The sequence below is a fragment of the Lissotriton vulgaris genome, chromosome 5, assembly GCF_964263255.1.
Source record: "Lissotriton vulgaris chromosome 5, aLisVul1.2, whole genome shotgun sequence".
Lineage (NCBI taxonomy): Eukaryota > Metazoa > Chordata > Amphibia > Caudata > Salamandridae > Lissotriton > Lissotriton vulgaris.
This window is the reverse complement of record NC_141693.1, coordinates 206,115,448-206,131,043: the sequence shown is the minus strand read 5'-3', so window position 1 is coordinate 206,131,043 and position 15,596 is coordinate 206,115,448. Positions and strand designations below refer to the sequence as shown.

Genomic DNA, 15,596 nt, shown 5'->3' with positions numbered 1-15,596 from the left:
GGGACATGCAAGGCCTTTTGAGGTGCCTATTGTGGCACCTAGATATTGTTGGATGCTGGATGGTTGGAGGTGAGACTTCGGGAGATTTATTGTAAACCCTAAGTCGTGAAGTAGTTGGATTGTGGTGTGTGTGTGTGTGATTTACACACCGAGTATGTGACTTGGATTTTATGAGCCAGTCGTCCAAGTATGGGAAGACATGAATTTGTTGTCTTCTTAAATGGGCTGCTACCACTGCTAGACATTTTGTGAATACTCTGGGTGCTGTGGTAACTCCGAATGGGAGAACTTTGAATTGATAGTGCTGCCCGTCCACTACAAACCGAAGATATTTCCTGCGAGCAGGGTGAATGGAAATGTGGAAGTAGGCGTCCTTGAGATCTAAAGTGGCAAGGAAGTTGCCTTATTTGAGTAAGTAAAGGATTTGTTGAAGAGTGACTGTGAAAGTGGTCTGATTGTATGTAGAGGTTAAATAGTCTGAGGTCTAAGATGGACCTCAGGGTTACATCCTTCTTCGGAATCAGAAAGTACAGGGAGTAAACTCCTGTGTTTTGATGGTGAAGGGGAACTGGCTCTATTGCAGGTTTGTGCAGTAGGGAAAGCACCTCTTGTTTTAGAAGTGTTAAATGTTCTGTTGACATTGAACGCTGTTTGGGTGGTATATTGGGGGGAGTGGCAGTGAGCTCCAGGCAATAACCAGATTGGGTAATTTGTCTCAACCACCTGTCTGTGGTGATGTTGTTCTAGACGGGTGGGAACTGGGTTAGTCATCCCCCGACTAGTGTAGGATGGTCTGGGGGGAGGGATGGAAAATCATTGTTTTGAGGTGGTGGAAGTACGAGTATTAGTAGTTTTGCCCCTACCTTTGCTGTTATTGCCCCTGTAGCCTCCTCTGTAATAGCCTCTGGTAAAGGAGGTTTGTGTGGGAGTTTTATATGAAGTGGAGGCATTATCTCTGTTGAAGCCTCTAGAGGGGCCTCTATAAAAGGAGCGGCGAAAGGAACTTCTGGGAGCCTGCAATTGCAAGACTCCCACTGATTTGGCGGTGTCAGTGCCTTTTTCATCTTCCGCAAAGATTAACCCACCGTTGGTCCAAACAAGTGCTGTTGGTCAAAAGGTTGGTTAGTATAGTAGTTTGAACCTCTTGTTTAAACCCTGATATTCTCAGCCAGGCATGTCTGCGTAAAAGGACACTGGTATTTAAGGCTCTGGAGGCTGTATCTGCTGCATCCAGAGCACACCGAATGGATGTATCAGTTACCAGTTTACCTTCCTGTATAAGATCATGGGCTTTTGTTTTATATTGATCTGGAAGGTGGTATAGTAGAGTCTCTAGCTCGTCCTAGTGGGCCCTATCGTATCTGGCTAGTAAAGCCTGTGTGTTGGCAATTCTCCATATGTTGGCTGCTTGTGACGTTGTTCTTTTCGCAGATTTGTCCAAGAGTTTGGATTCTTTGCCAGGTGGTGTAGCATCCCCTGATGTTTGAGAACTGGCCCTATGGAAGCTGCCCCTTAATGTATGGAGGGTCAGTTGGGGCCGCCTTGTACTTTTTCTCTATTCTAGGGTTGAGGACTCTAGCTCTAACCGGGTCTTTAAAGACTTCAGGAGTGTGTTTAATTACCCCATTTAACATTGGTAGAATAGAGGTGGACCTTTGTGATGTTGTAAAAGTGTTCATGAGAAAGTCTTCTTCTATCGAGTCTGTATGTAAGTTTACCCCATGGTATTGTGCAGCTCTGTGTATTAGCGGAGTGAAACCTATGGAGTCCTCTGTAGGGGATGGTCTAGATGGATTGACGTCCACTTGAGGTACATCAGGAACATCTGGTGTGCCATTATTTTCCCATGGATCAGTTGGAAAATAAGGAATAGGCTCTTCTAGAGGTTCATTATCTACTTCATCACCAGTGGTATCATCCTCATCTGGAGGAGGAGGAGGAGGAGGAGATTTAGTTGGTACTGGAGATGGAACAGGAGTGGCCTGAAGGCTTAATTGTGGACTTCTTTGCCGAGCCAGAAGGCGGGCTTGGGAAGTTTTATCATGGTGTCCACCTAGGCCTGAAGATGAAGGCGGTACCGAAGCCTTTGGATGGGTGGGTGGGGTCGACGTCAGTATTTACAACCCGTTGCCCCGGAGTGATGTCTTCCATGCCGGCTTCGGAGGCGCTGAAGGTTCCTTCTTCCATCCGCTCCTGAACATTGATGCCCTCCTGGAAGATGCCGTCTTGTATCGATGATCGAGCCATGCTTCTTCGAGCTCGACGATCTCTGATGGTTTTCTTGGAGCGGAAAGAGGCACAAGCCGGACAGTCTTTGGCCTTGTGTTCAGGTAAAAAGGCAGAGGTTACACACCTCATGTAGATCGGCGTGTGGAAACTTGGATCCACACTGATTTTTGGAATAGAGTTCTTTTCATGACCCACGAAGGACTGGTTGTGCAGCTAAGCCTGAAGGCCTGCTTCGACGACCGGAACCGAAGTATAAGTTTGTAGAGATGCGCGTTGATAGGGAAAACGCGATAGAGACAATAACAAAGAATTGGGTAAGGATTGCACGTCGAAAGATAAATCGGTAACGATACCGAGCTGGAACACGCGGAACACATCTGAGCCTGATGGCGGAAAAAATCTATCTGAAGATGGAGTCGATGCCCATGCGCACTATTGTCCAAAGGAGGAGTCACCAATCTTGTGACTTCCAAAGACTTTTCCAAGACATTAAGAAACTGCAAACATTCGGGCCCAACACAGATGGTGATCTATGCATAGTGTGTGATCTGCAGCTCATATGCTTCAAACAATCAATATATTGCAATGGAATATAAATGGTTTAAATAAAAAAAGATGTGCAATCTTGGATAACATTAGAGAACCAAAAAGTGACATTGCACTGCTGCATGATGCACTTCCCATACTCAGAAGTAAGAGAACTGAGATCATCTGCACATAGCAAACCATAAATACCAACCCACTTTCTGCCCAACCTGCCACGGGTGAACAAAACCACTGCATGCAGCCTTTGGCCGTGTTCAATATGGGGTTGTCACAAAGCCATGCACACCACCCACAGTCGGCGGCCACTGTATATATTTTATTTTAAATAGGAATTTATTTATTTTTCATTAATTTCCCGTTTTTATTTTTATAGGAGAACTTGCAATTTCAATGAAAATTGTATGTTTCAGCACAAAGTGTGCCTTGTTACTTTAAGAAAATGGCAGCTGTTGACATGCAATCTTCAATAAAATTGTGATTTTTATGCTTAAACAGTTGGATTTCTTTTTCCAGTTTTTTTTGTGTTTTCTTCCATACTGTGCTATCTGTGCTTCACAGCCCTCCTCTGGGGTTGGACACTCACATGGTGCCCCATAGGCCCCCTTTGGCTGTAGTCTTTTTTTTATGCCAGTGTGAAATGCGTGATTTTGAAAACGATGGCGAAAAAAAAAATTACGCCCTTCCCCAGCCTACCACATTTGGTAGGAAATGTAAATGGGATTGGCAGGAGGTAAGATCTTTTAGAAAGCAATTTAAAATGTTGAGTTTCTTGAATTTCGCAAGATGCTGAAGACCTGGCTTTTCAATTAACCAACCTACTATAGGCAGGGCTAGGCGCACACCTGGGCAGCGCCAAGATACCCTCATGTGCAATAATGCGCTTTACAAATACAAATAACAAAGGCAGAGGTATGCAAAAGTGTTAACCCTTTCAAGGCCACCTGACAAACATTATATACATGTTGTGTGTACATTGATGAAAACAGCTTTTTGAAGCTACCTTCTCCAAAACAATCATGTAATATTAGAAACATGCATAATGTAAATAATATGGTTCACTATTGCCATCTTGTGGTTTATAATGTCACAGAACCACACACACAACCACACACACACACACGTACGTGTGAGAGAGAGAGCGAGGTGGGAGGGAGAGAGATAATGCATAAAGAATCCAATATTGACTCTGGTGACCTGGTAAACCAAGAGGCCAAAGGCTGAGTGGTTTGTGAACGTTACCTGAACACCGGGATGGATCAAAGGGGCATATTGCATATTTTCCTCATTCCTTTTATTTAATATTTTGGAGTACTTACGTCGAAATGTTTTTTGTTTCTCAAACAGAGAAATTTTATTAACCCCTTGGGTGCGGCTGCGATTCTGAGCCTGTGCGGTGTTTTTTGAAGTGGGCGGGTTCATGACGGCCCCCAGCAGTCATCAGCACACGAGCACCGTGATGCATGACGGCTGGGGGCCGTCATCAGCACCGAAGGGGTTAAATAAAAAGTGAAATAGTTAACAAACAACTAAGTTTGGTTTCTACAGATAAAAAGAAGAACACAATGCCAGCTTTTAAGAAGAAAAATCACCTTTTGGGTTGTTAAAAAGCACTTTATGTCACCGGTTGTAAATTGTTAAACCGGTTCTCTATATTAAAAAAAAAAAAAAAAAAACTGTTACATTAGGCACTCATTGGAATAAGAATGCTTTGGTTTTGTTTATATTTCGTGAACAGATCACGACCATGGCTAGTCGAACTATGCAATTTGACGCCTGTGTAATTTACAGCATAATTGTGGGTTCACCACACTTGCCACATATTTTGCAGATTTAAAAAAAATATTGTTAGCTCAAATGGATCAAAATAATAAAGTGAGAGAATGTTCCAAATAATGCTACATAATGTGTCATTTCTTGCCACGTAGTTTAGATAACACTCATATAATTTCCTCGGTTTCACCATAATCCTAGTGACCCTGACAATGGTAAAGCTCTGCAGATTGATTTAGAAGCTGTCATTATGATATTATGATGAAACCCATATTTCACATGGACTGGTTTGATTTATTTGTCCATTTCAATACGGGTATTTATACCACTGCATTCTGTGCAATAAAAACACCCATACATGTCACTGACCAATGTTTAAGTTAACCTCTCTACCTTCTTAATTTTTATTACCCCCATCTTGCCAAAATCCTAGGAATTTGAGACTGACTGATCCAAGCTCTGATAGGAATACAATGAAAGCATCAGCATGAAAGGGAAATTCGCTGTGATATGAGAACACTATAATGCAGATATATAATCTGTGAACTTAACTGTATTGCAACGGTGCAACAGATTTAAAAATAGGTACTATCTACATACTGCTATACGCTAGATTGCAGTATCTCCTTTCATATTTAAAGCCGATTAGCTGGGTCATAGAACAATTTTCCAAGGAAATGTAATTACAATTGTGTTCAATGCAAACTCAAAAATGCACCAACGCAAACGACTAATGTCACAGTACAGGGCAGAACATGGCGGCGGGAGTCTATTACAAACATAATACAAGTCACATGTGCAAAAGGAAAATCGCTCATATGTGGACAACGAAAGTTCTTACCATTTCAGTACAGCCTACAACATGGAATCTGCAGGGCACTTTGCATTTTCCACATGACTTGACATGGTCTTGAAACTAAGAGGGAACGAGACAAAAATCACGTGTGTAAATATATAAAGCCTCATTTTTAGTTTAACATCCTCTCCTATTTACTTTTTCAGAAAACAACAATCTGTCTCCTAGCACTTTCGCTTTCAATACTGTAGACATGTAAAAAAAACTGCACCTTTTTTAGAGACACATTCAAGAGCTCATTCTAGTTTCGTTTTTAGGTTTCAAGAAACTCACAACTGTGGATGATCGTTCTCATTCACAATAATAACTTCATTAAGCTGTACGTTTGTCATTCCACGTTCACCGTGATATTCACTATGAGGGAAATTTGGAAACCAAATGCGAAAGTAAATTCAAGTCAAGTCAAGTCAAGAAATTTATATAGCGCGCTACATACCCATAGGGTCTCAAGGCGCTTGAGGAAGGGTGGGGAATTACTTGTCGAATATCCAAGTTTTAAGTTGCTTTCTGAATGCTAGGTGGTTCTGAGTAAGGCGAAGGTGAGTGGGAAGTGAGTTCCAAGTTTTAGCTGCCAGGTAGGAGAAGGATCTACCTCCCATGGTGGTTTTGTTGATGCGGGGTACAGTGGCAAGGGCTTGGTTGGAGGATCGTAGCTGACGGGAGGGGGTGTAGAAGGACAGTCGAGTGTTGAGGCAATCGGGTCCAAGTTCGTAAAGTGCTTTGTGTGCGTGGGTTAGGAGGCGGAAAGTAATCCTCTTATTTACGGGGAGCCAGTGGAGGTTTTTCAGGTGACCAGAGATGTGTTCTTTACGCGGGATGTCTAGTATGAGCCTGGCTGAAGCGTTCTGGATGCGTTGGAGTTTTTTCTGGAGTTTTGCAGTGGTACCGGCGTATAGGGTGTTTCCGTAGTCCAGGTGGCTCGTGATCAGTGCGTGGGTGACCGTTTTTCTAGTTTCGGTGGGGATCCAGCGAAATGTTTTTTTGAGCATGCGAAGAATGTTGAAGCAAGATGATGAAACGGCGTTGACTTTTCTGGTCATCGAGAGTGAGGAGTCCAGGATGACGCCCAGGTTCCGTGCGTGGTCCGTCGGGATGGGTGCTTTTCCAAGGGCCTCTGGCCACCAAGAGTCATCCCAGGCGGAGGGGGAGGTACCTAAGATGAGGACTTCTGTTTTGTCTGAGTTCAGTTTCAGACGGCTGTGCTTCATCCACTCGGCTACTTCTTTCATTCCTTCATGTAAGTTGGTTTTGGCGGTGTTAGGGTCTTTGGTGAGTGAGAGGATCAGTTGAGTGTCGTCAGCGTAGGAGATGATGTTGAGATTGTGTTGGCGACCGATGGCCGCAAGGGGGCTCATGTATACGTTGAAGAGGGTGGGGCTGAGTGACGATCCTCGTGGCACGCCGCAGAAGACTTCAGAGGCCTCTGACTTGAATGGTGGGAGGCGGACTCTCTGGGTTCTTCCGGTGAGGAACGAGGTGATCCATTCCAGTGCTTTTCCTTGGATTCCGATGTTTCTGAGGCGCTGTAGGAGGGTGCTATGGCAGACTGTGTCGAAGGCAGCGGAGAGGTCGAGGAGGATGAGGGCGACTGTGTCTCCGTTGTCCAGAAGAGTTCGAATGTCGTCTGTTGCTGCGATAAGTGCGGTCTCAGTGCTGTGTTTGGCTCGGAAGCCGGACTGTGAGGAGTCGAGGGATTTGTTGGTTTCGAGGAAGGTGGCGAGCTGGTTGTTGACAGCTTTCTCGATGACTTTGGCCGGGAATGGAAGAAGCAAGATGGGGCGGTAGTTTTTGAGTTCGGTAGGGTCGGCTGTGGGTTTTTTCAGAAGGGCGCTGAGTTCTGCGTGTTTCCAGCTTTCCGGGAAGGTGGCGGAGTTGAGGGAGCAGTTGATGACATCTCGGAGGTGTGGTGCTAGGATGGAGTCTGCTTTGTTGAAGATGTGGTGAGGGCATGGGTCAGTTGGGGATCCTGAGTGGATGGAGTTCATCAGGCGGATGGTGTCTTCAGTGGAGATTGGGTTATAGTCGTTAAGGATGTTCAAGGGGGGTGAAGGCCCTGCAGAAGGTTGGGTGGGTTGGTCTCCGGGTTGGTTGTCGAAGCTGTTGTGGATGTCTGCGATTTTGTTGTGGAAGAAGGAAGCTAGGGAGTCGCAGAGGGCTTGGGAGGGGGTGATGTCGTTGGAGTTGGCTGATGGGTTAGTAAATTCTTTGACGATGTTGAATAATTCCTTGCTGTTGTGGGCGTTATCTAGTCGGTCTTTGAATGTGGCTTTCTTGGCAGACCGGATGAGTTGGTGGTGTATGCGGGTGGCGTTTTTGAAGGCGTCCCTGGTGCTGGTGTTTGGGTCTTTTTTCCATGCCTTCTCGAGGGGGCGACAGAGTTTCTTCGATTTCCTAAGATCATCGTTGAACCAGGAGGCGTTTTTACTGCCTAGTTTGGTTTGACGTTTTTTCAACGGTGCTAGGATGTCGGCGCTGTTGGATAGGCATTGGGTGAGGTTAATGGCTGCTTGGTCGGGGTGTGAGGAGTGGGCGGGGGGGTTTAGAAGAAGTGATGAGGAGATATGGTCGGTGGTGATTTTGTTCCAGTTTCTTCGCAGGGTGGGTTGAGGATGGTTGTGGATTGTGGTCTTATTGTAGATAAAGTGAACGCAGCGGTGATCCGTCCAATGAAGAGCTGTGGTGTGACTGAATGAGACATGTTTGCTGGAGGTGAAGATAGGGTCGAGTGTGTGACCTGCAATGTGGGTGGGGGTAGTGACAAGTTGTTTGAGTCCGAGGTTGGCGAGATTGCCCAGAAGGGTGGTGGTGCTGCTGTCATTGCACTTTTCTAGGTGAAAATTGAGGTCTCCCAATTGAATGTAGTCCTCGGTGGGGAGGGCGTGTGGGGTGATAAAGTCAGTGATGTCGTCACTGAATAGTGCACGGGGTCCTGGAGGCCGGTAGAGGAGGGTGCCTCTGAGTGTGGACTTGGGGTCGGTGTGGATCTGGAAGTGAAGGTGTTCGGCGCTGGCGAGGTTGACGTCTGAGCTGGTTGAGATGCGGATGGAGTTCTTATGGACGATAGCGATGCCTCCTCCTGTTTGTTTGATGCAGTCTTTACGGATGATCTTGTATCCTTCCGGGATGGCGATGGTGATGTCTGGGGCTGAAGAAGCATTCATCCATGTTTCTGTTAGGAAGGCGACGTCCGGTGAGATGGTGTCTAGTAGATTCCATAGGTCGATGGTGTGTCTGTGGATCGAGCGGGTGTTGAGCAGGATGCATTTTAGGTTGTTGGTGTCAGGTCTCTGTTTGGTGTTGGTGGATGAGGAGTAGGTTTTGGTGCCGTCAAACTTGCAGGAGTTGCAAGAGAAGGGTCCATGGGTGTGTCCAGGAGCGGCTTGGACGCAGTTGGGGGAACGGCCGGGGTTAAGGGCAAGGAGGGTGGTGGCATCGAAAGTGATGCGAGTGGGCTGGGCATTACGGGAGCCAGGGGGTCTGGCTCCCGCAATGTCTCTACGGAGGTGTTGTCTGCTGACAGTAAAGTTACAACAGCAAACAAAGGATGTAAACAGCATTCATACACTTTCCAATGGATATAGAAATAAGAAAACACCCAGACACTCCCTCGCCTCCTTGGAAGGGAAAGCATCCCTTCATTACAGTGCTAGTCCTGCTTTTAATAATAGTAATATTAATGTTATTGATAAAGGTATTGGTAGTATTGGTGTAATCACAAAAGCAAAGCATGGGTGCATGCTAGGATTTGTCTGTGGACCTCCAGCCACACTAGACCACATCCAATTAAACCATATTATGTCATCCGCTAGTAGTTCATCACAAACACACATTATACCAAACTACTGAGCAGCAGTGTATCACAACATGGCAATGCACACATGTGCACCACCACACTACTCAACCACAATATCACATCACGGTGCACCATAAAAGAGAGCAGCATATAGACTATAAGTCCCTGCCACATGCCTACTACATATTACATCACTCCAAACCCCACCTTAAAAAACACTCAAGGACATCATTCAATATCACGCCAAATCACGTTATACTTTCTCACACAAACGTTGACTAGACAATATACAGCAGCACAGCAATCCTAGGGTTCAACACCAGACAGCATTTGACTTCACCTAGATGCAAACACCAGTGCACACAATCCTACAGAAAACCATGACCACCGCACCACACCATACTACATTTCATCATAAAATACAAGCCAACAATACCACATCACACCACAACTGACTGTAGAACACAAGTCATCAGTTACCTCCCCATACATACGTACCGAAAACAAAAAAATTCATTATTTAGATGAAGCTACAGTTCCAAATCAGACCACATCCTCAAGCACCACTCTGCATACTACAGTATTTATTTTATTTTATTTTAAAAGTTTTATATAGCGCAGACAAGATCTTTGCAGATATCAGAGCGCTTTACATAGAGGGGTACATGAGGGGTCATACAAATAAATCAATAGATCAAACAGTACAAAAAGGTTACATAGAGGGGTATATGAGGGAGCATAGTCAGATAGATAAATCAATAAATCAAACAGTACAAATAGGTGACTGCAAAGCCAATCATGTGAGTAATGAGACAACTCATACAAGTAGTCAAAGGGGTCAAGCATGTAGTACAGATCGGTGCCGAGTATTAACAGAGTTCTAGATACTGGTTCAAGTGTATTTAGCCATGAGGATAGCTTTTACTTCTTTTTTGAAGAGTGTAGTGGAAGAGATAAGCCTGGTTTCTGGAGGGAGTGAGTTCCAGATCCTAGGTGCCATTCCCGAGAAGGAGCGCTTATATGTTTTTTCCTTCCGGAATCTTCGCGGTTTCAGCAGAAGATTGTTTGTGCCTCTAGTGTTTCTGGTTCCGCCAGAGATTGTCAGTTTCTGAGCGAGGTAGCCGGGTGATTTTAGGTGAACCGCCTTGTGTGTTATGCAGGCGATTTTCAGGTGTATTCTGGCTTCAAATGGCAGCCAATTCATGGATTTCAAGTCAGGGGTAATATGGGAGTGCTTTTTTGACCCAGTGATGAGTCTCGCTGCAGCGTTTAGGGAAGCTCTTAGCGGTGCGGTTGTGGTTAGGGGGAGTCCGCAGAGGGCGGTGCTACCGTATTCAATTCGAGGGATGACTATTGCTTGTACTGCGGTTTGGAAGTCTTTGGCTGGGATTAAGGGTTTAAGTTTCCTCAGAGTATTGATCTGGAAGTTTCCTCCCTTAGTTGCCTTGCTGATATGTTGCTGCATGTTGAGATTGGTGTTGAGTGTTATGCCTAAAGATTTTGCTGAGTCCACGATGGTGGGTTGGACATTGAGTGCGGTTAGGTGTTTAAGCCAAATTTGAGTGGTGGAGATCTTCGCTGGAGGTGAGATCAGAAGGAACTCTGTTTTCAGGGCATTAAGTTTGAGGTGATTATCGGCAAGCCAGGATTGGGTGCATCTGATTGTTGAGTTCAGGAGCAGGATGTCATTGGGGGATTGTAATTTGAGATAAAGTTGGGTGTCATCGGCGTACATGTGAAAGTGTACATTGGATGCTTGTAGCAGGGTGGTGAGTGGTTCCATGACTAGGTTGAACAGAGTTGGGGATAGAGAGGAGCCTTGGGGGACGCCTAGCGTTACAGGTATTGGCGAGGACATCAGGTTGTTGCTCTAGAATTTCTGCGACCTGTTGTGAAGAAAGGAAGTGAACCACTTGAGAACAGTTCCAGATAAACCCATTCTTGTATTTAGTAGTTCTAGCAAATTCTCATGTTTAACGGTGTCGAATGCTGAAGAGAGATCAAGAAGGATGAGGAGGCAAGTGTCGTTTTGGTCTAGCATTTGAAGCGTGTCGTCAATTATGTGCGTCATGGCAGTTTCTGTACTGTGCCCTGCTCGGAAGCCTGACTGGTGAGGGTTGAGGAGATCAAATTGTTCAATGTGTTTAGTCAATTGTAGTTGTGCGCATTTTTCCAGCAGTTTGGCGAGAGTGGGAATATTGGTAATGGGACGGTAGTTGTTGAGATCAGAGGGGTCGGCTGTGGGTTTCTTTAGTAGAGGTGTGACTTGACCAACTTTGAGGGAGTCAGGTATGCTTCCTTGTTGGAGAGAGCTGTTGATAATTTTAGTCCAGAGAGGGAGAAGCAAAGGGGTAAAGTCTTTTACTGCGGAAGCAGGAAGGGGGTCCGTGAGGTGATTGGATGGTTTCAGGGTGCTGAGCAGTTTGCCAATTTCTTCTTCCGAGTATGTGCCAAAGGTTGACCATGTAGCGTTGTTTTTTGGTTCAGCGGGTGCTAGGCACTGGGGTTTGGAGTAGAGGCTTGCGTCAATAAGGAGATCGCTTTTTATGTTGTCAGTTTTTTGGATAAAGAAAGCAGCGAAGCCTTCACAGGAGGGTGCTTTACTCACAGTGTTAAGTGGTTGGGGTTGTTCCGTGGATTGTGATCTGATTAGCTCAAACAGTTTTCTCGGGCGATTTTTTGCTTGGTCGAGCTGGAGGCTGAAGAAGTCTGATTTTGAACGTTTTATTTTCCTGAAGTAGGCGTTTCTCTTTTTCTTCAGGTCTTTTAGGTGCATTGCAGAGGGAGCTGATCTCCAGATACGCCTTGCCATTCGCATGTCTCGTCTATCCTCATTGAGACTCCCATCGTACCATGGGTTGGAGATTTTAGTAGAGACTCTTTTTAGCTGCATAGGTGCAGCCTCATTAATTATTGAGGTCATAGCGTTGAGATAGTGGTCAGTCAGAGATTGCACCTGTTAGGGGGCAAAGAGCCTGGGTTGAGTTTTTTCATGTCTCTTTTCCAGACTTTCGGCTTGGAGAGATGAGCCGGGTTAACTTTAACTTTTTCATTGATGAAGAATGTGATAATATGATGATCTGACCAGTCACAGGGTTGGATGGACTCGAGTAGGATAGAGTCCTCTTTGGAGATGATCAGGTCAAGGATAGAGCCTTTCTCGTGGGTCGGGCTGTTGCATATTTGGGTGAGGTTAAGAGCGTCGAGGAAATTTTTCAGACTATTTACCACCGCGCCATTGCGATCGTTCCAGTGGAGGTTAAAGTCACCAAGGTATATTTGGGTGAGCTGCCGCCTGGAATTGGTTGAGATCATATCCATGATTTGTTGGGAAAAGGTGAAGTTGTCCCTGGGAGGGTGGTAAATGCTGTGAAGAGAACATATCGGTTTGCCCTCACTAATAATGTCGAGGCAGATGTATTCCCAGGATGTTGGGGATGGTAGGGAGGTGGAGTTGACTTTCAGAACAGAGATGTAGTTCCTGTAAATGCATGCGATTCCACCACCAATTTTGCCTGATCTGTCGAGCCTGATAATGTGGTAGTTGGGAGGAAGTAGAATGTCCATTATAGGTGTCGAAGATTCAGTTAGCCAGGTTTCAGTCAGGATGATTATGTCAAGGTCCAGCGATAAGAGGAGATTAGCAATGGCGGCGGAATGTTTCGAGGCCGATCTGCAGTTGAGGAGAGTGCATTTGAGACGGGGTGTGTTGAGGGTGAGGGTGGAAGGTGGTTCTAGAGCGAGGGGGACTTTTCTAAGGTTATTGGGGATGGAGGATCTGCTGTTTAGTGTGGGGGGTCTAAGGGGATTTGAGTGTATCGTGGGAATTGTGAGGTGTGGGGTGGTTGTGTCATTTTGGGGTGCTGGGTCATAGGAGCGGAGAAGGGTGAGTGTGTCGAGGTCAGAAGTAGGGTTGTGGGTACGACGAGGGCGGTTGTTGCGATTGCGAGCTGGGATTGAAGTCCGGTTGGGGGAGAGTTGAGTGAGAGAGTTAATCGGGAGGGCGGAGGACAAGTTGGGCTGGGAGGTGTAGTTGTGTGAGGGGTTGCAGGGGCGACGAGGGGGCCGAGGGCAGTTGTTGCGACTATGAACAGGGATTGACGCCCGGTGTAGGGCGTGTTGAGTGAGGGAGTCGGCCGGAGGGGTAGTGGCCAATTTGGGCGGGGAGGTGGGGGTGGGTGAGGGGTGTATGGGGTGTGTGGAGAGTAGTTCTTTGATGATGTGTATGTCTTCTTTGATCTGGAAGTACTGACCACAAATTGTACCAGAACATAAAGCCTTTGCCTTCTGCATCAATTCACCACACAAGTTACCACATAAGACCTGCATACCAAAACACACCTAATCATCTGCAACACTGACAACATACTGCACCACTGCACACCTCATCTAACTATTGCTTCACATCTCTCACCACTATATTGTGCAAATGACCTGGGTGGCTTGCTCCACATGGACGGTGGAGGGGGGTGATCGACATGGACGAAAGTGGTGAGGGTCGGTAGGCTGAGTCCACTCAGCGGTGGAAGGGCGGGTGGGCTGGCTCCACATGAACGACGACGTTGGGAGGGCCGGTGGGCTGGCTCCACATGGTGGACGGGTGGGCTGGCTCCACATGGTAGGCGGGGTCTGGCTCCACATGGACGGCGGTGGGAGGGCAGGTGGGCTGGCTCCACATGGGCGGCGGTGGGAGGGCCAGTGGTCTGGCTCCACATGGTAGACGGTGGGAGAGCGGATGGGCTGGCTCCACATGGATGGCAGTGGGAGGGCTGGCTCCAAATGGACAGCGTTGGGAGGGCGCTTGGGCTGGCTCCGCATGGACGGCGTTGGGAGGGCGGGTAGACTGGCTCCACATGGACGGCATTGGGAGGGCGGGTGGGTGGGCTGGCTCCACATGGATGGCATTGGGAGGGCGGGTGGGCTGGCTCCACATGGATGGCATATGGAGGGCGGGTGGGCTGGCTCCACATGGACGGCATTGGGAGGGCGGGGGGCTGGCTCCATAGGACGGCGGTGGGAGGGCTGGCTCCACATGGGCGGCGGTGGGAGGGTGGGTGGGCTGGTTCCACATAGACGGCGGTGGGAGGGCGGGTGGGCTGGCTCCACATAGACGGCGGTGGGAGGGCGGGTGGGCTGGCTCCACATGGACGGCAGTGGGAGGGCTGGTGGGCTGGCTCCACATGGACGGCAGTGGGAGGGCGGGTGGGCTGGCTCCACATGGACGGCAGTGGGAGGGCGGGTGGGCTGGCTCCACATGGACGGCAGTGGGAGGGCGGGTGGGCTTGCTCCACATGGACGGCGGTGGGAGGGCTGCCTCAACATGGATGGCAGTGGGTGCGTGGAGGCTCCACAAGGACAGCTAAGGGTGGGGGCTCCACACGGACGGTGGAGGTTGGGAGGAGGGGTCCACACTGATGATGGATGGTTCCACCAGGATGATGGAGGGTGGGCGGGGGGTCTCCACATGGACGACAGAGGATGGATGGGAGCTCCACAGAAATTACGGTGGGCGAGTATCTACAGGCAAGCCATCCTCAGTTCTGATGAGGATCCTATATATTTACGGGATCGAAACGTTGACATACACTCTGGCCCGGTACACTATGCTTTGTAGTATTTTTGTTTTGGGTGCAGTAGTGTTTTGCTTTTAATAAGAAGTGACCTAAAGGTGTTATATTAATGTTGATCACTGTTTGCTTGCCTGTATATGCCTAAATGTCTTTTATTGTTAGTTTTTAACACCTGGTTTTCTGTGCATTATTGTTTTTTGCTCATTGTTTGTTTCAGTTCATTGTTTGTTTGCTCTCTTGATCTTTGGTTTTTGAAACTATTCCGGCTGGGGTAATTCAGCTTGTTGACTGAATTGCGGTAATAAAATTGAAAACTCCGATCATTGAATCGGTTTATGGAACTGATTTTTGTCTCCAGAACAACTGTATTTCATTTTTAAGGGGGTGTCGGTCTCTAGAATTTGTCCTAATGTAAGCAAGGGAAATTGAACCTTAATATCACGCTGGGTATTAAAAGAGTGCTATAATGTGAGTGGGCAGGGGTGGTGCAGTGGGCTCTCACAGCTATGAGACCTGGTGCCAATACACCTACTGCACCACTGATACCCTCTAGGGCTCTTTCTCTCAGCTAGGCCTGCAACTGCCATGGAAATGTCACTGTCTTGGTATTTTTGACCCTAGACCAGCATTTTCTTTATTTTTCTTCCACAGTAAAATCTGCCCCTAACGTCAAACAACAACGTATTTCACTAGGTTCATGGGCAAGCTCCCACTGAATCACACACTATATATATCTGTTAGAAATGAAGATCTTCGATGGTAAAGTACTAATGAAGTGAAATGGAGTGCAAAATAAAAATCTACCTAAGAGAAGGCATATAGATTTAAAAAA

The 15,596-nt window shown here is 46.9% G+C and overlaps 1 protein-coding gene across 2 annotated transcripts in view; it reads right to left on the bottom strand.

Moving 5' to 3' along the window:
• TRAF2 (TNF receptor associated factor 2) overlaps nt 1-15,596 on the bottom strand; it is a 500,022-nt gene that overhangs the window by 129,882 nt on the left and 354,544 nt on the right. For both annotated transcript variants that reach the window (XM_086921177.1, XM_086921176.1), the window contains one exon: nt 5,387-5,461. In XM_086921177.1, coding sequence (XP_086777303.1) covers nt 5,387-5,461 — 75 coding nt within the window. The remainder of the gene's footprint in view (nt 1-5,386; nt 5,462-15,596) is intronic.